At 39.4% G+C, this 27,454-nt stretch overlaps 1 protein-coding gene across 9 annotated transcripts in view; it reads right to left on the bottom strand.

Moving 5' to 3' along the window:
- LOC139765282 (uncharacterized) overlaps positions 1-27,190 on the bottom strand; it is a 152,518-nt gene extending 125,328 nt beyond the window's left edge. For 6 of the 9 annotated variants that reach the window (XM_071692649.1, XM_071692652.1, XM_071692651.1 and 3 more), the window contains exons 1-5: positions 26,764-26,899; positions 17,466-17,572; positions 11,535-11,782; positions 6,440-6,634; positions 2,810-2,952 (exon numbers count right to left, since the gene is read on the bottom strand). In XM_071692649.1, coding sequence (XP_071548750.1) covers positions 2,810-2,952; positions 6,440-6,634; positions 11,535-11,782; positions 17,466-17,532 — 653 coding nt within the window. In that variant the 5' untranslated portion in view covers positions 17,533-17,572; positions 26,764-26,899. Of the gene's footprint in view, positions 1-2,809; positions 2,953-6,439; positions 6,635-11,534; positions 11,783-17,465; positions 17,573-26,449; positions 26,563-26,763; positions 26,900-27,061 lie in introns of those variants that run through there. The other 3 variants (XM_071692644.1, XM_071692648.1, XM_071692645.1) reach the window with 3 other exon arrangements.
- Positions 27,191-27,454: the final 264 nt, after the last annotated feature.

Raw genomic sequence — 27,454 nt, 5'->3', positions numbered from 1 at the left:
CCAACCAAAACAAGATTACATTTCCAGGCTGCTTAAATGACAGAAATGAGACTAATCAATGACATTAAATGAATGGATGAAAAGCATTAAAATAAGAGAGGATTTAAATGTTATATCCAACTGGAAAGAAATGAAAAGAACAGGCATAGACAGTAAAATCATGCACAATCAACTGAAGATATGAGATATGCCATAAAGTATGTGAATAAGAACCTTGATGGAAGACATCCACCAAGATGTCCAAGAATGAAAAGGAGAGGGGATTAATAACTTGCTTGAACTGATTTTGTGGAATTTGTATATTGCTATGAATTAATGGTTATTCAGCATTTTTAGCATTAAAAAGAGGACTAAAACCTTAAAACTTATTTACATAGAATCACATATACACTGGCTCCTTCACAAGATATCTACAAACTTCAATGATATCAACCTAGAAGCTACAAAGCTCATGAAAACATCTAGAATGATATGCAAAAGAATAATGGTAACTGTTTTTTTTCTACATGCAAACTTTTTCTGGCATCAATAAGCCACCTACCCACAACCAAACCCCAGACACCTTTTAGTGGTTTATACCAAATGCTTCATATCCCCTGGTTCAGCCCATCAACAGCACATTGTCCCCCATATACAACATCTCTCCAAATCAATCTATGCTATAAAAACAGAAAATAAACACTTCCCTCCCTTGTTGGCTTTAACTAAAAGCATATATTTGTAATAGCATGAGGAGTTTACATCTAGCTCCTGTTGTGACAAGATGAGATGGAGACAGTGTCACTGGTGGAAGCAAGGGAAATTTTGGAAGTGGTTGGTTTATACATGTTCCAAAATTTCCCTTGATTCCACCAGTGACACTGTCTCCATCTCATCTTGTCACAAGGGGAGCTAGTTGTAAACTCCTCATGCTGTTACTTAGTTAACATGTAGGGATATCTGATGGTCAGTTTGTTGCTGCTTTTTGGATTTCCATTTGATACAGTCATAATTCATACCGCATATGACATATATGCCACTAAAACCTCAGCTCTCTTGTCAGGGGCATGAAATGAAAATGGCATTCCATGGAACACTTTTGTCACCAGCATTACAGCATAGGTATTGGGAGAAAGATAAGAATGGGTGGAAATATCATTTTGGAAAATCTTAAAATCATCTATATTTACTTAAATGGTCAAAAGGGAATTTTCTTAAAGTTATAAGCCAAATTACATTTTTTTTAATGAGGGGTATAACTCAGTTAAAAACCAAATCAGTTATGGGTTTTATGACATTCTACTCTTTAGATACTATGAAAAATATACAAGTATACCTTTGATGTATTTCACCTGACTCTTATAGTTCAGATAAAGTCGTCATGCTACAAGCCGCCAGGTTAAATTCCATGTAAAACTTCCCTATAAGGAATATAACTAAAAGTTATGGTTCTTTTATTATTATTATATTATTATACTTAATCGCAGCCTCCCGCATCAGCGAGGTAGCGCAAGGAAACAGACAAGGAAGGGCCCAACCCACCCACATACACATGTACATACATAAACTCCCATACATGCACATATACATACATATACATTTCAATGTATTTTTTTTTTCATACTATTCGCCATTTCCCGCATTAGCAAGGTAGCGTTAAGAACAGAGGACTGGACCTTTGAGGGAACATCCTCACCTGGCCCCCTTCTCTGTTCCTTCTTTTGGAAAATTAAAAAAAAACTGAGAGAGGAGGATTTCCAGCCCCCCGCTCCCTTCCCTTTTAGTCGCCTTCTACGACACGCAGGGAATACGTGGGAAGTATTCTTTCTCCCCTATCCCCAGGGAAAACATTTCAATGTATACATACACATATATACACAAGTGCATATTCATACTTGCTGCCTCCATCCATTCCCATCGCCAACCCACCACTCATGAAATAGCAACCCCCCCAGCGAGGTGGCGCCATGAAAAGACAAAAAAGGGCACATTCGTTTACACTCAGTCTCCAGCTGTCGTGTGTAATGCACCAAGAGCACAGCTCCCTTTCCATGTTTTACCCCCAGATGCTTCTTCACATGGTTCTTATTATATGCTTAATTGCCGTCTCCTGCGTTAGCGAGGTAGCACAAGAAAACAGACTAAAGAATGGCCTAGCCCACCCACATACACATGTACATACATAAATGCCCACACACGCACATATACATAGGTGTGTGGGCGTTTATGTATATACATGCGTATGTGGGTGGGTTAGGCTATTTTTTTGTCTGTTTCCTTGCGCTACCTTGCTAATGCAGGAGATGACGATTAAGTATATAATAAGAACCATGTGAAGCGTCTGGGATAAACCATAGAAAAGGAGCTGTGGTTTTGGCGCATTACACATGGTTCTTATGTCATTCAATTCTTTTGATGTGTCCAACCAAATACATCTCCACTAAACCAAGTTGACTCCTAATGACAAAATGTCAAACGATCGACAGTTGGTTGGAGAGATATAATATAATGATGACAATGAACAGAGCAAATCCTAAGTGCCTGCCAAGCTATGTAGGTAAAACAAAGATATCCCCCAAAAGAGCAGTTATTTAACTATACAACTATTCCAGCATCATCATTTCTAAGCGAAATTCTTAGTGATTGATGACATTTACTATGACAAGAACCACTTCCTAATAAATATCAAAAAACTTCATAAAATAAAAGCTGTACAAAGACATGTAAACTTTACAAAAAATCTAACTTCTCAGTGCCTCTCATGAGTCTGGAATACCAATGTCATCATTGAAAAAAATCTGTAAAATACATTACAAAATTGCTTTCTTACACAATTATATTTAGAGCTTCACTCCAAAGCAATCTCTGTTCCTCATCACTCGGAATGGTGTAGAATGTTACTGTAGAATCAATTTCATCTGTCCGAGACTCACAGTCACGAATGTAGCATATCACAGGATAGCAGAAACTTTCCTGAAAAAAAAAAGAATTCATCCGTTACTGACAACAAATAGCTATACCTAAATAACAAAAGTTATATACATCATTAACGTGAATGAATATTTCTACCATTAAATCTTTGGCTCCTGCCCCATAAGGTGGAAAAGGTAGGAACACATTATTTCTTGTGAGGCTGAACTGCCACCCTACTATCTGAGGATACTCATGAAAGACCTATGATCTACTTGATAAAAATGAGAATGAAGTAAGAGATAAGAGACTACTAACTTAACTGCCAAGATGACATCCATTTTTTCACATAGTAATAGAAGGGCTGTTGCATCTATTAAGGTGTTGACTAGGTCCAGGACCATAATTAGACATTTACTGATTCTAAGAACAGAACAGCAAAGAAAAACCTACCCGCTCTGATCTTGCAAAATGATCAAGTAGCCTTCCTGAAAAAATAGGACATGCTGGTTTCTAGCTGCACTTTCAGTTTTATAACCTATACCATGCATCATTAACATATGAGTATGTGACATTTTCCTCATTCAAAGCAAGATGCCAGTGGTAGAAGCTACTTCACACACTTTGACTACTCACAAAATCCCTATTTTCAAGCTTTGAAAAAAGTAACAATGTTCTTAACTAATTTTTCTCATGTCCATTAGGTTAACACATATGTGAGACAGTCACCAACTGTTCACAATAATAAAATAAAGCATGTAAGAACAGGGGCTGCCTAGGCAAATGTAAAAAAAAAAAAAACTACCAAAGCACTTATAAAAAAGATACTAAACCCAAAAGGAAATTAAATAAGAAATAAATTGGGATGATGTATAGTAGTGTGCATATAGCCATAAAAAAAGCTTTAGTACTTAGACAACGTTTCTAGGTTACATAAGGCTAAATTCAAGCTCACTATTTAAACTGCATATGACCATTTAAATGATGCTATCAAATAATTCCTTATAAGTAAGCACAGAAATGTAACCAAATCTGAAAAAAGTAAAATAAAATAACCTAACCTAAAACAGATCTGCTTCATGTAGGCTTAGCATGGGGATACTCTTGACATCACGACATCATAAAGTTATAATACAAAGTTATAATATAAGTTATTATTTTTCTTATTATCATTTTCCTTTGTCCCTGTCTCCCGCATTAGCGAGGTAGCGCAAGGAAACGGATGAAAGAATGGCCCAACCCACCCACATACACATGTATATACATACACGTCCACACACGCAAATATACATACCTATACATCTCAACGTATACATATATATACACACACAGACATATACATATATACACATCTACATAATTCATACTGTCTGCCTTTATTCATTCCCATCGCCACCCTGCCACACATGAAATAACAACCCTCTACCCCCTATGTGCGCAAGGTAGTATGAGAAAGACAACAAAGGCCAAATTCGTTCACACTCAGTCTCTAGCTGTCATGTAATAATACACCAAAACCACAGCTCCCTTTCCACATCCAGGCCCCACACAACTTTCCATGGTTTACCCCAGACGCTTCACATGCCCTGGTTCAATCCACTGACAGCACGTCAATCCCGGTATACCACATCGTTCCAGTTCACTCTATTCCTTGCACACCTTTCATCCTCCTGCATGTTCAGGCCCCGATCACTCAAAATCTTTTTCACTCCATCTTTCCACCTCCAATTAGGTCTCCCACTTCTCCTCGTTCCCTCCACCTCAGCCACATATATCCTCTTGGTCTATCTTTCCTCACTCATTCTCTCCATGTGACCAAACCATTTCAAAACATCCTCTTCTGCTCTCTCAACTACACTCTTTTTATTACCACTCATCTCTCTTACTCTATTATCACATACTCGATCACACCACCTCACACCACATATTGTCCTTAAACATCTCATTTTCAGCACATCCACCCTCCTCCGCACAACTCTATCCATAGCCCACGCCTCGCAACCATACAACATTGTTGGAACCACTATTCCTTCAAACATACCCATTTTTACTTTCCGAGATAATGTTCTCAACTTCCACACATTTTTCAAGGCTCCCAGAATTTTCGCCCCCTCCCCCACCCTATGATTCACTTCTGCTTCCATGGTTCCATCCGCTGCCAAATCCACTCCCAGATATCTAAAACACTTCACTTCCTCCAGTTTTTCTCCATTCAAACTTACCTCCCAACTGACTTGACCCTCAACCCTACTGTACCTAATAACCTTGCTCTTATTCACATTTACTCTCAGCTTTCTTCTTTCACACACTTTACCAAACTTAGTCACCAGCTTCTGCAGTTTCTCACATGAATCAGCCACCAGCGCCGTATCATAAGCGAAAAACAACTGACTCACTTCCCAAGCTCTCTCATACACAACAGACTGCATACTTTCCCCTCTTTCCAAAACTCTTGCATTCACCTCCCTAACACCCCCATCTATAAACAAATCAAACAACCATGGAGACATCACGCACCCCTGCCGCAAACCTACATTCACTGACAACCAATCACTTTCCTCTCTTCCTACACGTACACATGCCTTACATCCTTGATAAAAACTTTTCACTGCTTCTAACAACTTGCCTCCCACACCATATGTTCTTAATACCTTCCACAGAGCATCTCTATCAACTCTATCATATGCCTTCTCCAGATCCATAAATGCTACATACAAATCCATTTGCTTTTCTAAGTATTTCTCACATACATTCTTCAAAGCAAACACCTGATCCACACATCCTCTACCACTTCTGAAACCACACTGCTCTTCCCTAATCTGATGCTCTGTACATGCCTTCACTCTCTCAATTAATACCCTCTCATATAATTTTCCAGGAATACTCAACAAACTTATACCTCTGTAATTTGAGCACTAACCTTTCTCCCCTTTGCCTTTGTACAACGGCACTATGCAAGCATTCCGCCAATCCTCAGACACCTCACCATGAATCACACATACATTAAATAACCTTACCAACCAGTCAACAATACAGTCACCCCCTTTTTAAAAAATTCCACTGCAATTCCATCCAAACCCGCAGCCTTGCTGGCTTTCATCTTCCGTAAAGCTTTTACTACCTCTTCAATGTTTACCAAATCATCCTTCCTAACCCTCTCACTTTGCACACCATCTCGACCAAAACACCCTATATCTGCCACTCCATCATCAAACATATTCAACAAACCTTCAAAATACTCACTCCATCTCCTTCTCATATCACCACTACTTGTTATCACCTCCCCAATAGCCCCCTTCACTGAAGTTCCCATTTGCTCCCTTGTCTTACGCACTTTATTTACCTCCTTCCAAAACATCTTTTTATTCTCCCTAAAATTTAATGATACTCTCTCACCCCAACTCTCATTTGCCCTCATAGGTGGTTGCAAGTACAGTGCCATCATCTGACCTAGATGTACCTGTAGTTGGTATGAGTTCAGAAATAGGAATACCTACTCTTTTCCAAACCCATATTACTGCAGATTCCTTGAAATAGTTCTCTGACTCACCTGTTCTGCATCTAATTCCACTTTCACAGTCCTGAGGTTGAGACTAGAATCTGCAGCTTGCTTTGTTTGTTCTGTGAAACTACCTGGCTCGTTCACATTCAACTCTTTAGTGGTTGGTGTTGGGAAAAAGTGAAATGTCTGTGTTTCACAGTTGAATTTCTTGCCATTTGGTTCCCTCTTACAGCTTATGCAGATCTGAAAATTTATCAGATAATATATGATGATAATGATATCTAAATGTAAAGACGGGATTCAACAGATTTTGGTAACTAACACACATGACTGCCTTCTTTCAGGTTTGGACCAATTACAGAGTCACTCTTACAGTAATAACTATAAGATACCATTCTTGTTAGCAACAGTCAAATCCCTGTTTAGAAATGTGGAAACACTACATTCCCCAAATACCTTAAAATGAAAACCAATCTGGGAATCTTACTGAAAATATGTTCCACCATTTATTCTAGCAATTCTACTCAAAATCTTTTATCAAATGATCTAGATGATCTTTAATCCCATACCTTCTCAGTTAAGTTCCCTTTCTAACCCTAGGAATCTTGTATTCTACTAATTGTATAAAAAGTGCATTGAACTTCAAAATTTCAAAGATATTCATATAAAAATAACCACAATGGTATAGTGGAGATTAAATCCAAATAAATCCAGAAGAGACAGAAAAACAGATGCCAAGCTTTTGCCTATTTCTCAAGAAATCCTCAGGGTAACTCAAATATTCATATAACAGACTCTCAAATAATAATTCGTCCACTACCATCAACCTGACAATGTGTAGAAGTTTTGTAATTGTGTTAGTATATGTTAAAAAGTGTGGCAGTTAGGCCTGAGTGTCGAATAAGTTGCCACTACACATAATTTATCTTTTATTTCTTATTTATTTCATACTATTCGCCATTTCCCGCGTTAGCGAGGTAGCATTAAGAACAGACGACTGGGCCTTTGAGGGAATATCCTCACCTGGCTCCCCCTTCTGTTCCTTCTTTTGGAAAAAAAAAAAAAAAAAAAAAAAAAAAAGAGAAGGGAGGATTTCCAGCCCCCCGCTCCCTTCCCTTTTAGTTGCCTTCTACGACACGCAGGGAATACGTAGGAAGTATTCTTTCTCCCCTATCCCCAGGGATAATCATTTATCTTACCATATTGAAAAATATATTACTGTTTGTAATCACCTTTCATCTTATAAATTAATTATTTTCTTGTTATAATCAATGAGATTCATTGATAATTTTTTCAAAAAAGCAAGATAAATTTATAAAACTACCAACTACACAAGTTAGATACAGTGTCATCAAAGTCATGCAGGCACGAGCAACACTGCCTCCACTTGTACTAAAAACACTTCTTCCTGTTTAATCTTGGTTATTGTCACTAGGCACATGATATGAAGGTAGACTATGATTGTCAATTAATTCATGGTCATCAAAATCTAGCTAAAAGCAGATAAATTTCCTATCTTGAAAATTCACAAGAATGTGCTGCCACTGGGATAGTGAAAGGATGACTGACTATGGAGTGAAATTATCATGCACTACTAACTCAGTAACCACCTTGGCCTAACAGGTGACCTTGAAACAGCAGCATGAAGCAATGATTAAATCTAGAGGAGTTGCTCACCTCACATGATTTTACATTTGGAGGAGTTAAAGGGTTTAGTTACAATAGTTAAGTTCTCTCCTGATTTTACATATTCATCATGAGGGAAGTTTCATTCACCAAGGGCTGGATGGCTACAAGTTAATGCACAAGTCAATGCATGAAAGCATTGCTATAAGGACTCAACAAAAAAGGGAAGGTCAATTGCAGAACCTTTATCAACATATACTCCTTTCATTTTATTTATTTATTCCTTTATTATACTTTGTCACTGTCTCCTGTGTTAGCGAGGTAGCACAAGGAAACAGTCGAAAGAATGGCCCAACCCACCCACATACACATGAATATACATACACATCCACACACGCACATATACACACCTATACATTTCAACATATATATATATACATACACAGACATTTACATATATACACATGTACATAATTCATACTTTTTGCCTTCATTCATTCCATCACCACCCCACAACACATGAAATGACACCCCCTTCCCCCAAACGCATGCGAGGCAGTGATAGGAAAAGACAACAAAGGCCACATTCATTCACACTCAGTCTCTAACTGTCATATATAATAAACCGAAACCACAGCTCCCTTTCCACCTCCAGGCCCCACAGACTTTCCATGGTTTACCCCAGACATTTCACATGCCCTAGTTCAATCCATTGACAGCAAGTCGACCCCAATACACCACACCTTTCCAATTCACTCTATTCCTTGCATGCCTTTCACCCTCCTGCATGTTCAGGCCCCAATCACTCAAAATCTTTTTCACTCCATCCTTCCACCTCCAATTTTGTATCCCACTTCTCCTCGTTCCCTCCACCTCTGACACATATATCCTCTTTGTCAATCTTTCCTCAATCAATCTCTCCATGTGACCGAACCATTTCAATACACCCTCTTCTGCTCTCTCAACCACACTCTTTTTATTACCACACATCTCTCTTACCCTTTCATTACTTACTCGATCAAACCGCCTCACCCCATATATTGTCCTCAAATGTCTCATTTCCAACACATCCACCCTCCTCCACACAACCCTATCTATAGCTCATGCCTTGAAAACATGTAACATTGTTGGAACCACTATTCCTTCAAACATACCCATTTTTGCTTTCTGAGATAATGTTCTCACCTTCCACACATTCTTCAATGCTCCCAGAACCTTCGCCCCCTCCCCCACCATGTGACTCACTTCCGCTTCCATGGTTCCATCCTCTGCCAAATCCACTCCCAGATATCTAAAACATGTCACTTCCTCTAGTTTTTCTCCATTCAAACTTACCTCCCAATTGACTTGTTCCTCAACCCTACTGTACCTAATAGCCTTATTCTTATTCGCATTTACTCTCAGCTTTCTTCTTTCACATACTTTACCAAACTCAGTCACCAGCTTCTGCAGTTTCTCACCTGAATCAGCCACCAGCGCTGTATCATCAGCAAACAACAACTACCTTACTTCCCAAGCCCTCTCATCCACAATACACTACATACTTACCCCTCTCTCCAAAACTCTTGCATTCACCTCCCTAACAAACCCCATCCATAACCAAGTTAATCAATCATGGAGACATCACGCACCCCTGCCGCAAACCGACATTCACTGGGAACCAATCACCTTCCTCTCTTCCTACTCATACACATGCCTTACATCCTCGATAAAAACTTTTCACTGCTTTTAGCAACTTGCCTCTCACACCATATACTCTTAATACCTTCCACAGAGCATCTCTATTAACTTTATCATATGCCTTCTCCAGATCCATTTCTCACATACATTATTCAAAGCATACACCTGATCCACACATCCTCTACCACTTCTGAAACCATACTGCTCTTCCCCAATCTGATGCTCTGTACATGCCATCATCCTCTCAGTCAATACCCTCCCATATAATTTCCTAGGGATACTCAACAAACTAAAACCTCTGTAATTTGACCACTCATCTTTAACCCCTTTGCCTTTATACAATGGCACTATACATGCATTCCGCCCATCCTCAGGCACTTCACCATGAGACATACATACATACATTGAATATCCTCACCAACCAGTTAACAACACAGTCACCCCCGTTTTTAATGAATTCCACTGCAATACCATCTAAACCCGCCGCCTTCCTGGCTTTCATCTTCCACAAAACTTTCACTACCTCTTCTCTGTTTACTAAACTCACTACCTCTTCTCTGTTTACTAAACCATTCTCCCTGACCCTCTCACTTTGCACACCACCTCGACCAAAACACCCTATATCTGCCACTCTAGCATCTAACACATTCAACCAACCTTCAAAATACTCACTCCATCTTCTCACATCACCACTACTTGTTATTACCTCTCCATTAGGTGTTTTTTCATCAAATTCATCTCCTACAAATAAAAAGATGTTTGGGAAGGAGGTAAATAACATGCATAAGACAAGAGAACAAATGGAAACATCATTAAAGGGGGAAAATGGGGATGTAAATACAGGTAGTGGTGAAGTGAGGAGATGAAGTGAGTATTTTGAAGGCTTGCTGAATGTGTCTGATGATAGAGTGGTAGATATAGGGTGTTTTGGTCAGGGTGGTGTGCAAAGTGAGAGGGTCAGGGAGAATAGTTTGGTAAAGAGAGGTGAGGTAAAGAAAGCTTTGCGGTGGATGAAATCTGGCAAGGCAGCGGGTTAGGATGGTATTGCTATGGAATTCATTATAAAAGGGGGTGACTGTGTTGTTGATTGGTTGGTAAGGATATTCATTGTTTGTAAGAGGATTGATGGAATGCATGCATAGTGCCATTGTACAAAGGTAAAGGGGATAAAGGTGAGTTTTCAAACTACAGAGGCATGTCTGTTGAGTATTCCTGGGAAATTATATGAATGGGTATTGATTGAAAAGGTGAAGGCATGTACAGAGCATCAGATGAGGGAAGAGTAGTGTGGTTTCAGAAGTGGTAAAGGATGTGTGTAACAGGTGTTTGCTTTGAAGAATGTGTGTGAGAAATACTTAGAAAAACAGCTGGATTTGTATGTAGCATTTATGGATCTGGAGAATGCATATGATAGGGGTGATAGAGATGCTTTGTGGAAGCTTTAAGAGTATATGGTGAGCGATGCAAGTTACCAAAAGCAGTGAAAATTTTTACCAAAGATGTAAGGCATGTGTACCAGTAGGAAGAGAGGAGAGTGATCGGTTCCCAGTCTGCAGCAGGGGTGTGTGATGTCCCCCGTATGGGTGTTTATGTATACACATGTGTATATGAGTGGATGAGCCATTCTTCATCTGGATGTCCCCCGTATGGGTGTTTATGTATACACATGTGTATATGAGTGGATGAGCCATTCTTCATCTGTTTCCTGGTGCTACCTCGTTGATGAGAGAAACAGCGATCAAGTATAATAATAATAATAATATTTATTCATTATACCTGAATTCCATTTCCTGCATCAATTACATCAGCAAATCAAAAATAGCTTTATATCTCTTACCTGTGATGAAGGTGACTCCAACAGTTTCCCTGAATCCCCTTGCCATACAGTTCCACGACTGACTGACCCATCTTCATTTTCTTCACTTTCAGATACTCTGGATGTGTTTGCTTCATTCTTCAGATATGCTGAGGAATCATCACAAGCCCAGTCACTGGAAGTCAAGGTCTGAAGAATCAAGTTGGAAGCCTCTGTAAGTCCCACTGATATCACTTCAGTTTTGGCTTCTTTTGCAGCTCTGCTTCTACCTGTGTGTTCCGAGAAGAAGAGAAAGCATAAAGAAAAATCCAAACATGCACACAGGATTTAGAATGTCCATGTACATGCTAAGTAAACCAAATGTTTTTCTGAATGTAAGGGAAGAATAGAGGGCAAATGAAACAAAAACTAAACTTTTTCACCATAAATTTTATACATTGTGATAACTTTAATGAGCCAGACTGAAGTAAACTATACATAAAAAGATGGAAACCTTAACATGAAGACTTTGAGAAGTTTAATAAGCAATGGTACAATTAAGTAAAACAAAAATGCTGACTGGAAAAGTATGAAATGAATAAATTTTGTGGGGTACCATGAATGTAAAAGTCTGGAATTAAGTATCTATCAATCTACTATGTTCAAACTGCATTTTCTTGCTACACAGCTGTGTGGTCTTTAATGCTCATACAAGTTCAGCAAATAACCACTTACAATCATGTTAAAGTAGAAGCTGCACTAACGAATATCATTATTATCATTATTACTATCAATTTTCATCATACTTAATCATTGCTTCCCACATCAGTGAGGTAGCACCAGGAAACAGATGAAGAATGAACCATCCACCCCATCCACTCATGTACATGTATATATATATACATAAATGCCTATACACCCACATACATATACATATCAACATATACACATATACATACATATGCATACACATACAAAAACATATACATATATACTATTTATCGAGGATGTAAGGCATGTGTACGTGTAGGAAGAGAGGAAAGTGATTGGTTCTCAGTGAATGTAGGTTTGCGGCAGGGGTGTGTGATGTCTCCATGGTTGTTTAATTTGTTTATGGATGGGGTTGTTAGGGAGGAGAATGCAAGAGTTTTGGAAAGAGGGGCAAGTATGAAGTCTGTTGGGGATGAGAGAGCTTGGGAAGTGAGTCAGTTGTTGCTCGCTGATGATACAGCGCTGGTGGCTGATTCATGTGAGAAACTGCAGAAGCTGGTGACTGAGTTTGGTAAAGTGTGTGAAAGAAGAAAGTTAAGAGTAAATGTGAATAAGAGCAAGGTTATTAGGTACAGTAGGGTTGAGGGTCAATTCAATTGGGAGGTGAGTTTGAATGGAGAAAAACTGGAGGAAGTGAAGTGTTTTAGATATCTGGGAGTGGATCTGGCAGCGGATGGAACCATGGAAGCGGAAGTGGATCATAGGGTGGGGGAGGGGGCGAAAATTCTGGGAGCCTTGAAGAATGTGTGGAAGTCGAGAACATTATCTCGGAAAGCAAAAATGGGTATGTTTGAAGGAATAGTGGTTCCAACAATGTTGTATGGTTGTGAGGCGTGGACTATGGATAGAGTTGTGCGCAGGAGGATGGATGTGCTGGAAATGAGATGTTTGAGGACAATGTGTGGTGTGAGGTGGTTTGATCGAGTAAGTAACGTAAGGGTAAGAGAGATGTGTGGAAATAAAAAGAGCGTGGTTGAGAGAGCAGAAGAGGGTGTTTTGAAATGGTTTGGTCACATGGAGAGAATGAGTGAGGAAAGATTGACCAAGAGGATATATGTGTCGGAGGTGGAGGGAACGAGGAGAAGAGGGAGACCAAATTGGAGGTGGAAAGATGGAGTGAAAAAGATTTTGTGTGATCGGGGCCTGAACATGCAGGAGGGTGAAAGGAGGGCAAAGAATAGAGTGAATTGGAGCGATGTGGTATACCGGGGTTGACGTGCTGTCAGTGGATTGAATCAAGGCATGTGTATGGGGGTGGGTTGGGCCATTTCTTTCGTCTGTTTCCTTGCACTACCTCGCAAACGCGGGAGACAGCGACAAAGCAAAAAAAAAAAAATCTATTTATTATACTTTGTTGCTGTCTCCCACATTAGCAAGGTAACGTAAGGAAACAGACGAAAGAATGGCCCAACCCACCCACATCCACATGTGTATACATACATGTCCACACACACACACACACACACACACACACACACACATATACATACCTATACATCTCAACGTATACATATATATATATACACACACAGACATATACAAAGATACACATGTACATAATTCATACTGTCTGCCCCCATTCATTCCCGTCACCACCCCACCACACATGAAATGAAAACCCCCTCCCCCCACATGTGCGCGAGGCAGCGCTAGGAAAAGACAACAAAGGCCACATTCGTTCACACTCAGTCTCTAGCTGTCATGTATAATGCACTGAAACCACAGCTCCCTTATACATGACAGGTACATATTCATACTTGCTTGCCTTCATCCAATCCTGGAGCTACCCCACCTCACAGGAAACAGCATTGCTACCACCCATCCCCCCCTCTTCAGTGAGGTAGCGCCAGGAAAACAGACAAATAAAAAAAAGGACACATTTGTTCACACTCACTCTCTAGCTGTCATCTGTAGTGCACCACAACCACAGCTCCCTATCCACATCCAGGCCCCACAGACCTTTCAATTACACTTAATCGAGCGGTCATTACAGGGTTCTCATAGAATGACTAGTTTACATTCCTGGCAATCTGTCATTCTAGTGGAATGTCACTTTCTGAGTAATAGAAACCCATGTTATACAGTGGCTTATATTCCAGACCAAAAATTTCTAAAGTGAATTCTCTTGTATGGACTTTACCATACACAGCTTACCATCTATCATTAAGTAAATAAGACTCTTTGATTCAACAGAGTATATAATTAATGTAAATCAGACAATACTCAATTATCTTTACTGAGACTGCTCTTGAGGGATTAAGGTAGGTGGTGGTGAAGTGGGATGGAGGTGGAATGAAAAGTTTGTCAAGCCTTACAAAGAAAGTTTACCTATTTCAGTAAATGATATCTAAGTCTACTGATGCATTAGGCCATTTTATTACCCATTTTAATGTTTTCATCTCACCTATATGGCACATTAAGAATATGAAGACTTGGTGTTCCTTATAAGGTGACTGTTTATAGCTGGAATACCATAAGAATCCAATGCTCTTTTGCTTTGATGTCATTATAAAAGGCATCATAAACGAAGAACCTTATGATGTATTCAAATACTTAATTATCAACAGAAAGGAATACTAAAAAAAGAATATGAAATTTCTTCAAATCTATAACTTCTGTGAAAACTTAGTACCCTTAGTTTTTAAAAGGATGTCCCTATCATGAAATACTGATCTGTGAACTACTGTTCAGCAGGAGTCACCTACATTTCCCATATGTAAACAGCTTGGTCATTCTGTCACCTTAAAGACCCTATTGCATCCCACACTAAGCTAACAATTTTAACCCAAGAGGTTGCTATCCTATCTAAAGTGCAATATGGTGGAAAGGACATCAGCTTTCATATCAACTACCCTAGAAATACATACCATTAATGGAAATGAACATCATAAATCTTTATATTACTACAGTAACATATAATTTCAAAGCATTTAAGTTACATGGTTTTTCAAAAAATACACTTAAATGAAGTGAATATGTGTTTGCTATATATGAATGAACCAACTAAGGGCATTTGTAGGATAATTAGAAATTCTACAACAAAGAAATTGGCTCATATTTCTTCACAAGCAATTTCTGATTAATAGATAAACCTTATTACCACAGCCTGAGAACAGATGCATATTTTCACTCCTAATACCATTTCAGCTGTGACCATTAGAGGACAAAAAAAGGGAATATTTAACCTCCCAATAAAATGAAAGAATGAAGCATTCATAAATCTGTCAACTCTCTATTCAGTATTTCTCTCCCTACATTTACAGTTAAGAGAATAAAAGTAAAGGATCTGGTTAGTTACATAGCAGAACATAAATTTGCTTTCGGTATAAAATATCAACAGAGAAATACATATGTCAGGAACAACTCACTGATCAAGTGCTGGGGATAGAATGACACTATGAATTCCGAATACAAAGTACCTATCTATCTATTTATTCAAATCTCTGATGCCTATTCACTCCAGGGAACTCCCATCAAGAGGGTGGCCATGGCAAAGAGTCTCCACTTATTCCAGTCCTTCTATGCCTTCCCTCGCATACACCATTTGACACATTCTTCTATAATTTCTCTCCCTCTAAACCTCTTCCACTCCAACTCCTCAGGTCATAGGCAGTCTCCATGTAAACTCCCCATCTGGCATTCTTTCCACATGCCCAAACAACCTCAAAATTACGTTTCACCCACTCTACCATTCCTGCATTCCTGTTACATTCCCAGCCATACCACATCTCTCATACACCCCTCATCTTTCTTCGTTCCACTTAGTTATACCACATGCTCCTCTCAAACAGCTCATTTAAACAGCCTGGATTCTTGGCTGCAGAGGTCAGAGTGGGAGGAACTATACTGGTCCTCAATCCTTTCTCTACCTCAACATTTACATCAAATCCTTTTGATATTCTTTTTCATCATTTTTCATCCATGTATATCTGTGGATCATCTTTGTGCTGAAAAAAGGTGGTTGCAAGGAATAAACCAATCTCAGCGATGACATCCAAAGGATAACTTCCATTCTCATTTACTTCTGACACTCCCTATTTACCAACTATCTTGCCAATATCATCACATCCCACTTTCACATTCATATCACACATTACAACCACCTTTCTCTCCTTCTCAAAATTATTCATACAGTCATTCAAATCTCTCCAGGTATACTTCATTTCATCCTTAACTTGCAGAGTCCTTATATTCAGAGATACATATACATATACCCAGGCATACTTCACAATTCCAGTCTTTCCTTTCACCCACACTATTCTTGATCCATTCCATCCATGCCCTGCAACACCCTCCCATACTCTTGGTGGTAGCACAACTGCACATCCTTCTTTCCCATTCATTCCCTTCCACACCCTACCATAACTTGTATTCATCATCTCATTTTCATTCCATACACCCTGCCCATGGATATAGGTTTCCCCAGTCCCCAGCATATCCAACCTATACCTTTTAAATTTCTCTACAAGGTCCCTCCTTTCATTCTCACTAGGTATCCCAATTACATTCAGAGTCATCACCCACAATTGCTCATCCCTTTTACTCCTCAGCATAACTGGAAGACTTCATTGCTGCTTCTTAGCCTTTTGTGCCTCACCCTTGACAGACACTGGCAGAGGGAAACAGCACATTGATTCCCAGAGGCAGCAGGGCTCCCAGATTGTCCAAAAAACTAAAACCCAAGCACACTTCATGTGTTTTCTGTCTTTAAAAAACTACTATTGCCTTGATGGAGTTGGGTAATGCCTCCCCCTTCTGTTCCACCCCAAAGGGTGTAATATTGTGGTCACAATGAGAAGGTAGGGAGAGACTCAGATACTCCGGAAACCAAGAATATTCCCTTGAGGCACTCAAAGTCAAAACTCTTCCAAACTTTTAAGCCCATATTGCAGAAGCAGCACCTCCAGCCCTTACTGGTTGTGATAATAACACTGCACGAGATGTACCATACAAGATAAATTGATTCATTCTTTTTCTAAATATGTAACAAAAAGTTTAAACTTACAACTAGGATTCCAAGGATAAGTTCAAATTAGACTACTTGTAAGTGCTTATACACCAAGTATAATTTTGTCAATATCTTCTAAAAAGTTGAACCACAGAAATATACAGGGTTAAGGCAGTATGACAATCTAACAAGCTGAACTATGATGTAAGTGAATACAAATCTTAAATCTAATGTCAAACATCTAAGTTCTTTACCCCCTTGATCCTCCTGAGACTCATTCATCCTCCTCTTCAATGATTTCCTTCCAATACCACTCATCATGAAATCAGCTTCCTTCAAGTTTACTGGAGCTCATAAGTACCTGTGTGATGAAACAACAAAGGTAACTGAAACTGCATAAATCATTTTCATTAAGAAACTACTGCACTAACAGCTCTAACATTATTCATAATCTAAGCATTCAAAGTATTGGTGGGGTAAAAGGGCAGTCAAAACTCACTGTATGGTCCCAGTTACATAACTTCCAAAGCCATGAGCAGCAGGTAAATAAATAAGATATAGAAAGGTCCCTTGCTAACCATTGGGATCATGTCCTGGAAGACCCCAAAGGTTGGCAAAACCGTGGTTGGTGAGGTACAAGGCCTATGGGGGAGAGGGGGGGTACAGGAAGTGCATCTCCAAAGACAACCTATGCTGTTTCTTGTGGGGCAGGGTGGTGCCAGGAATGGATGAAAGCAAGCAAGTATGAATATGCATGTTTTTTTTGTTTTTTTTTTATACTTTGTCGCTGTCTCCCGCGTTTGCGAGGTAGCGCAAGGAAACAGACGAAAGAAATGGCCCAACCCTCCCCATACACATGTACATACACACGTCCACACACGCAAATATACATACCTACACAGCTTTCCATGGTTTACCCCGGACGCTTCACATGCCTTGATTCAATCCACTGACAGCACGTCAACCCCTGTATACCACATCGCTCCAATTCACTCTATTCCTTGCCCTCCTTTCACCCTCCTGCATGTTCAGGCCCCGATCACACAAAATCCTCTTCACTCCATCTTTCCACCTCCAATTTGGTCTCCCTCTTCTCCTCGTTCCCTCCACCTCCGACACATATATCCTCTTGGTCAATCTTTCCTCACTCATTCTCTCCATGTGCCCAAACCATTTCAAAACACCCTCTTCTGCTCTCTCAACCACGCTCTTTTTATTTCCACACATCTCTCTCACCCTTATGTTACTTACTCGATCAAACCACCTCACACCACACATTGTCCTCAAACATCTCATTTCCAGCACATCCATCCTCCTGCGCACAACTCTATCCATAGCCCACGCCTCGCAACCATACAACATTGTTGGAACTACTATTCCTTCAAACATACCCATTTTTGCTTTCCGGGATAATGTTCTCGACTTCCACACATTTTTCAAGGCTCCCAAAATTTTCGCCCCCTCCCCCACCCTATGATCCACTTCCGCTTCCATGGTTCCATCCGCTGACAGATCCACTCCCAGATATCTAAAACACTTCACTTCCTCCAGTTTTTCTCCATTCAAACTCACCTCCCAATTGACTTGACCCTCAACCCTACTGTACCTAATAACCTTGCTCTTATTCACATTTACTCTTAACTTTCTTCTTCCACACACTTTACCAAACTCCGTCACCAGCTTCTGCAGTTTCTCACATGAATCCGCCACCAGCGCTGTATCATCAGCGAACAACAACTGACTCACTTCCCAAGCTCTCTCATCCCCAACAGACTTCATACTTGCCCCTCTTTCCAAGACTCTTGCATTTACCTCCCTAACAACCCCATCCATAAACAAATTAAACAACCATGGAGACATCACACACCCCTGCCGCAAACCTACATTCACTGAGAACCAATCACTTTCCTCTCTTCCTACACGTACACATGCCTTACATCCTCGATAAAAACTTTTCACTGCTTCTAACAACTTGCCTCCCACACCATATATTCTTAATACCTTCCACAGAGCATCTCTATCAACTCTATCATATGCCTTCTCCAGATCCATAAATGCTACATACAAATCCATTTGCTTTTCTAAGTATTTCTCACATACATTCTTCAAAGCAAACACCTGATCCACACATCCTCTCCCACTTCTGAAACCACACTGCTCTTCCCCAATCTGATGCTCTGTACATGCCTTCACCCTCTCAATCAATACCCTCCCATATAATTTACCAGGAATACTCAACAAACTTATACCTCTGTAATTTGAGCACTCACTCTTATCCCCTTTGCCTTTGTACAATGGCACTATGCACGCATTCCGCCAATCCTCAGGCACCTCACCATGAGTCAAACATACATTAAATAACCTTACCAACCAGTCAACAATACAGTCACCCCCTTTTTTAATAAATTCCACTGCAATACCATCCAAACCTGCTGCCTTGCCGGCTTTCATCTTCCGCAAAGCTTTTACTACCTCTTCTCTGTTTACCAAATCATTTTCCCTAACCCTCTCACTTTGCACACCACCTCGACCCAAACACCCTATATCTGCCACTCTGTCATCAGACACATTCAACAGACCTTCAAAATACTCATTCCATCTCCTTCTCACATCACCACTACTTGTTATCACCTCCCCATTTACGCCCTTCACTGAAGTTCCCATTTGCTCCCTTGTCTTACGCACCCTATTTACCTCCTTCCAGAACATCTTTTTATTCTCCCTAAAATTTACTGATAGTCTCTCACCCCAACTCTCATTTGCCCTTTTTTTCACCTCTTGCACCTTTCTCTTGACCTCCTGTCTCTTTCTTTTATACTTCTCCCACTCAATTGCATTTTTTCCCTGCAAAAATCGTCCAAATGCCTCTCTTTTCTCTTTCACTAATACTCTTACTTCTTCATCCCACCACTCACTACCCTTTCTAAACAGCCCACCTCCCACTCTTCTCATGCCACAAGCATCTTTTGCGCAATCCATCACTGATTCCCTAAATACATCCCATTCCTCCCCCACTCCCCTTACTTCCATTGTTCTCACCTTTTTCCATTCTGTACACAGTCTCTCCTGATACTTCTTCACACAGGTCTCCTTCCCAAGCTCACTTACTCTCACCACCTTCTTCACCCCAACATTCACTCTTCTTTTCTGAAAACCCATACTAATCTTCACCTTAGCCTCCACAAGATAATGATCAGACATCCCTCCAGTTGCACCTCTCAGCACATTGACATCCAAAAGTCTCTCTTTCGCACGCCTGTCAATTAACACGTAATCCAATAACGCTCTCTGGCCATCTCTCCTACTTACATAAGTATACTTATGTATATCTCGCTTTTTAAACCAGGTATTCCCAATCATCAGTCCTTTTTCAGCACATAAATCTACAAGCTCTTCACCATTTCCATTTACAACACTGAACACCCCATGCATACCAATTATGCATGTATGTGAATATATGTATATGGCTGTGTATGTATGTGTGTATATGTTGATATGTATATGTATATGCATGTGTGCATGTATGTATATATGTGTGTATATGAGTCAATGGGTCTTTCTTCGGCTGTTTCCTGGCACTACTTCGCTGAGCCAGGAAACGGTGATCAAATATGATAAATATATAATACACTGAAGAACAATATGATTATTTTATGAAAGTACAAAGAAATTATGCAAAAAAATGTAAAATGTACGATAGCAGTATGTCAACCTTAATGCAGTGCCTCCTTCCTCCCACAAAGCATAGAGCCACCTACAATGCAAAAAAGGCTACCGCAAAACTCATTCTAGTAACTCTTTCTAGTTATGACACTTCCACCTTTTACCTAGTAATGACTGCTTCTGGGCCAGGTTACAAGTAGCCTGTGGGGACATGACACTTGCCTAATACTGAGAAAAATTTTGATGGTGCAGAGAAGAACCAATGGTACTCAGAACTTGATGCCATGGTTGTTACATTGATATACATTGATTGAGCATGTATGCTCAAAACTATGACTGGCAAAACCATGTAAGGCAAGGGACCTCTGTAATCAGCTAATTTTCACCAATATCTTACCAGAAAGGGAGCAAATGATAAGGTGAATGAAGCCCTTTCATATCATTAGAAAACTCTAGTTTTGGACCAAAACGTTCAGGGTGCATTGCTAAAAAAAAAATACCTGAGCTCCAAATTCTATGTCTTCAAATTGAAAGTTTTTTCAAATGCTCTAAACTAATCTGCATGACTTACAGAACATGCTCAAGTAAGGTATATTCAAGAATGAATTGTTTCCCTTGCATCCCTTGAAAAACAAAAAGCAAAAAAAAATCCCTGATTGAAATCTGTACATCAAAATCAAACTTATGTCAGAAATATGTTTCTGAAGTTGAATGTATCTACATTTCAGTATGTTTATCTTAGGAAGCAGTCATGATGCTTTTACTTTCCATCCATACTTTTACAGTCAAGTGTGTGTGTTATGGCAAAGAATTATAACTATATATCAGTGATATGGATAGCAACTCTAAACTGTTCATTTACTATATTCATGTTCCATTAGAGTTGAAGGATAAGGTAACCAATCTATTGGTAAAAGTAATTAATTGAATATTTAGTCTTTTTCATCTTCATGAAGCTCCTGCAGTGATCAGTGTGACTTCTGGGGCAAGGGGGGAAGTGAAACAGGTAGTGATGAAGTGAGTATTTTGAAGGTTTTTTAATGTGTTCGATGACAGAGTGACAGATGTAGGGTGTTTTGGTCCGGGTGGCGTGTGAAGTGAGAGGGTCAGGAAGAATGGTCTGGTTAAGAAAGAAGAGGAAGTGAGAGCTTTGCAGAAGATGAAATCCTGCAAGGCGGTGGATTTGGATGGTACTGCAGTGGAATTTATCAAAAAAGGGGGTGACTGTGTTGTTGATTGGTTGGTAAGGATATTCAATGTATGTATGGGCCATGGTGAAGTTCCGGAGGATTGGCGGAATGCATGCATAGTGCCATTGTACAGAGGCAACAGGGATAAAGGTGAGTGTCCAAATGGTAGAGGCATAAGTTTGTTGAGTACTCCTGGGAAATTATATGGGAGGGTATTGATTGAGAGGGTGAAGGCATATGCAAAGCATCAGATTGGGGAAGAGCAGTGTGGTTTCAGAAGTGGTAGAGGATTTGTGGATGTTTGCTTTGAAGAATGTGTGAGAAATACCTAGAAAAACAGATGGATTTGTATGCAGTACCTATGGATATGGAGAAGGCATATGATAGGGTTGATAGAGCAGCTTTGTGGAAGGTCTTAGGTGCATATGGTGTGGGAGGTATGCTGCTAGAAGCAGTGAAAAGTTTTTATCAAGGATGTAAGGAACATGTACAAGTAGAAAGAGAGAGGAGTGACTGGTTCCCAAAAGGTCAGTCTACAGCAGGGGTGTGAGGTGTCCCAATTGTTGTTTAATTTGTTTATGGATAGGGTGGTTGGGGAGGTAAATGCAAAAGTTTTGGAGAGATGGGAGAGTATGCAGTCTGTTGTGGATGAAAGGCCTGGGAAGTGAGTTGTTTGCCAATGATAGAGAACTGATGACTGATTCAGGTGTGTGCACATGATCACATGGGCCGTTCTTCATCTGTTTCCTGGAGCTACCTCGCTGATGTGGGAAATGTCAATCAAGTATAATGAACAAATATTATAAAATACAGACTTAATATTCACCATTAGCCTACCTAATATTGTAAGCCCATATTGGTAAAAGTCCAAATCATTCTTAGCTTTGGGTATTGAATTATTTTTTTTTTCAGTGATAGTGTAGTGTTCAGTAAGTCAAATAAAAGTAGTATGAAGTTGCATGTGATTATGAAGACATATTTGAACATTTGTAAAGAATCAACAGAAACCAAGAAAACCTCACCCGACTTCATCTGGCTGATGAGATTTATGGTAGAGATACTGTATACTGTTCCAGCATTAGTTCAGTCTGCTGCCAGGGACTGCATGGAATGGATGACTGTGGGGAAGTTGGGTAGCACTGTGAGCAACTGCTTGGTGTGTTGTCTGGTTACATTTGTGGTCAGTTGGCAAAATGATCAATCATACTTATTTCTGGTATTTTTTGACAGAAATACTAAGGGTTCAGATAACTCTTGACGGCTAAGGAAGGTTTCTGTGGCCTTTGCCAATTCTTTACGAATGTTTCACCTACTTTTATGCTGTGTAACTCCAGATTTTCCCTGATTTTCACAACCCTCAACACCATTTCCGTAATCAGTACCAAAGAAAAAGTTGTAATACTCTAAAACTAATAGCAATGTGAAGCTTAACTGGACTTTCACTCAGTCTATTCCTGTATCTGTATCAGCTTAGGATACCAAGTGATTTTGTCCTCCAACAGTTACGTTGCATTTATAAAATGAAATGAGGTGTTAAGTGGGGTTCATTAATGAAGAAGCAGGTGACACAGTAGTAAGAATCAACAGAATCTATGAAAACCTCACCAAACTTTTCTCTGCACATGAGATTTATGGTCTTCTGCTGAGGATTGTGTGGAACGACTACTTGTGGGGAAGTTGGGCAGCGCTCTGAACAGGTGCTTTGTGTACTGCCTGTTTGTTTACATTTATAAGCAGATGGCACAATGTTCAATCACAGATGTATCTAGAAATTTCTACACAAATATTGAAACCAGATACACCAAGGTTGCTAAGGAAGGTTTTCATAGGTTTTTTTCTTTCATTTATATGTGTTCTACCTTTTACTTAAATGTTTCATTGGTTCTGTTTATATGTTATATGTGTTTCACCTTCTTTATAGAGGTTTTCATAGGTTTTGTCTATTCTTATTTGTGCTTCATCTACTTTTACATGATTAACTCCAGAATTTCCTTAACCCCTCACCAATTTTGCCATTTCCTCATAGTGACCAGGAAGGCATGGGTAAAACATGCCCAATCGAAAGCCATCTCAGGTGAGAGTAATAGAGCAAACAATGTTGAAAGTAATCAAGAATTCCCAGGTCTTTGTACATCTGATTCTTAAAGGTAAAACATTATAGGAAGAAAGAAAGATGAAAGGAGGAAAAGAACTGGATATCTTAGCTGTTTGAAAGAAGGAAATATCATCAAGGTCAATCCTCGAGAGGCCAGTCTATGCATAGAAACTGAGAGAAGCAGCAGCCAGACACAATTCTCATGTCTAAGCCTTTGGGGCAGGCACATATGTGAATAACTTACAAGAACACTGGCCAAAATGATACATGTAGAAAAGAGAAAGAGCAACAATGCTGCAGTGTATAGAGAGGGATGCCTGAAGAAGAGTGATATGAGAATTTATGAAACAAAAGGCTTTTATTTTCACTCAGGTTAATAGAGAGATGAAGGAAAAATCATCCTTGAAGTGTGAACAGTACTTCATATCAGGCCAATAAAATCAAAGTAGATATGGAACTGCTGCTCACAAGGAAAATAAGTACAGCACCTATTCAACAATCCCAGCTTTTGGGATACAAATTTTTTTAGGACACTGATTATGTAGGGTTTCTCAGATGAAGTGAACAACATGATTATGCCCAACATGTTTATATCATATGGCTGAACTGTGTTTTGAAGCTGAATAAGCGAAAAATTATATGAAATATATGGAAAAACTGCATATTAGCAATAATGACAAACTGGATTACTACTTTCCCATTCTGAGCCACAACACAGATCCAAAATTAGAAAGAAAATATGCCTAGTATGAAAGAGAGAATGAGTACTACGAGAAGGAGGAGGGAACGTGAGCTGAAGTAGGTAAATCGGAATTATCTTATCAGCATAAGAGAGAACAGAGTTGGTAGCAGGATAGAAAAGATCATTTACTGAAATAAGGAAGACAGTAAGTAACAAGACAGAACCCCGAGGAACACTACTATTGATAGGATGGAAAGGGGGGCCAGTCACTCCATCAAAGACGATCGCAATGGAACAGCCAAAGTGAAGAGAAAAGCAGATAAAACAAAGGAAGGAAGTCTAAAAACCTAACACACTGGAGATGTCATAGGCTATGTCTAAAGTTTCACCAAAATTCCTGAGAGAAGAGAATATGAGGTCAGTCATACAGGAGAGAAGCTCATCAGTAGACCAAGTATGATAAGAAAAATTACGCTCAAAATCATGGAATGCAACTATTATTATAGTCTCTCAACACTACACTGCCATTGCAGGACAAATTTACTCAACATCCAAAGGCAATATTCATTCAGAGTTAAAGTGAACTTTTGCCACCCATATTTTCTTGGGTCTGGTTTGGTTAAATAAAGTTTGATTTGGCTGGAAAAGTGTCACGGAAAAGGCACGTAATTGCTGCTCATATCATCATGGGTATGACTGCTTGGGGAGATTGGCATCCCCGCCTCCCCCAAGCAACATGCTTGTGCATTATGCAAAGGACCTGACAACCACACTCTTGTCCACTATCTTCTAAGATGTCCCCACACACAACACTTCCATGACACCTGCTGGACCACCATGCCACAACCCCCTGACAGACACGATGATCCTCCCCATACTGGCCAGATATCATATAAACAATATTGATGATGAAGGAATGTCCTTTCTTCCTTAGGCTTTAGTAAGCTCCATTAATATAACTTATATACTCGCAACACTTGCCAGATGCTTCTGGTAGTATTGCAAAAGGTTAACTAGTGACAGACAGCACCAGGATCCCAGTTCCTCTACTAGGGAATAAACTACTGAAATTGAACTGAACTAAATTAAAGATAAGGTTGAGCAAGGTCAATTCTAGTGGTTCATTTAAAATTCATAAAAGCAAATAAAGCAAGATGCAAGCATTACGTCATACAATACCTGGTACTGAATTCTAAAGAAAATACAAAAAAAATCATTTTCCAAAGTGGTTATGTGAGGTTGAATATGATCAGGTTGGGTGAGGTTAGGTGAAGATCTCATGATCTCTTGCCTTAATACTGTCATTATAGGGATAAAATCATTACTGAATGCACAATTGAAGTAATGACACTGTCCTACTGATTAATAAACTAAAGACACTGTTCTATTGATAACTGAACTAAGGACACTGTTCTATTCATTAATAAAACACTGTTGAAGTTACACATAGTAATATCATAAATGATAGAGATAAGAGCTGCTAAATCTGGTGTTAAGAGCTACATAGAGCTAACACAGAGCCCAGTGTGCCTCTATAATGATGAGACAACATACAGAAAGTTCAAAGTTTAGATATGTAGAAACATCATAGGTACAGTAGAAAGCTACCTTATGTAGAGATAAGCCGAAGTGGTAACATATGTATAGCTGAAAGCTAACATCCAGAGCTGACAGCTAACTGATTGGAGCTGAAAGAGTTAACACAGCCACAGCTGTAAACTGATATAAAGCTGTTTATAGTTGAGAGGAATGAGTAGAACTGACTCCTCTCCTTCTTTGAAAACTTAAAATAACTGTGAATTTACGAAGGGTCAGGATAAACAAGTGACAGAAGTAAAAAGCTAAACAAAATCATGTTATCACTGAGAATGTCCACAGCAGCAACCAGCTGGCTAAGGATCATGAAGAATGGTCTACCATACCTCAGGGAGACAGATGATGGGTAATGACATAGTCTTCCGTGCTCTGACATGGTTATCTATCACTTGTGGGGAGAATAATACACTTGGCACGTTAACAATAGTATTGTTTGGGATAATCATTCTCTTTACTCCCGTATCCCTGCAAACATGTGTATAAACCCTTAAGATAAACTCCCTTAGCTAACAAACATTATGCCAAGTGTTATATTATATTCTACGTATTGTGATAATTCTGTGGGTCTAACGGGAAGTATCTGTATCAGAGAATAAGCTTGAGTAAGACTTAAGGCTGCCTTACCTTCAGCTTCCCTTACAAAATGGACGCTCCTTCTTGTGCCATCAATGAGAAATTAATATTTATGTTATTAAATGCTCACTTTCTGAGTGCTATAGAAAGCTTTTGAAATGAAAAATACCAAAGGATTTAAAGATAACAATTATTGTAATGGAAACTAAATCATTAAAAGTAATTTCCATGTTAATCATGACCAGGGGCTGATAGTCTTCTACAAGAACACAAACAAATGATGTTGAGATAAACATAAGAGTTTCATAACAATTGTTCAAAAACACAAAACAATTTCTTTTCCCAGACAATGAAGTAAACGAATTTATCTGGTCCAATATAACACATTTAGTGATTTCTATCAAAAGGACAAGCACAAGCGACGATTGGAGCGTCCGTTGGTCG

This window comes from Panulirus ornatus, chromosome 53 (genome assembly GCF_036320965.1).
Source record: "Panulirus ornatus isolate Po-2019 chromosome 53, ASM3632096v1, whole genome shotgun sequence".
NCBI lineage: Eukaryota > Metazoa > Arthropoda > Malacostraca > Decapoda > Palinuridae > Panulirus > Panulirus ornatus.
This window is presented reverse-complemented; position numbering and strand designations above follow the sequence as displayed.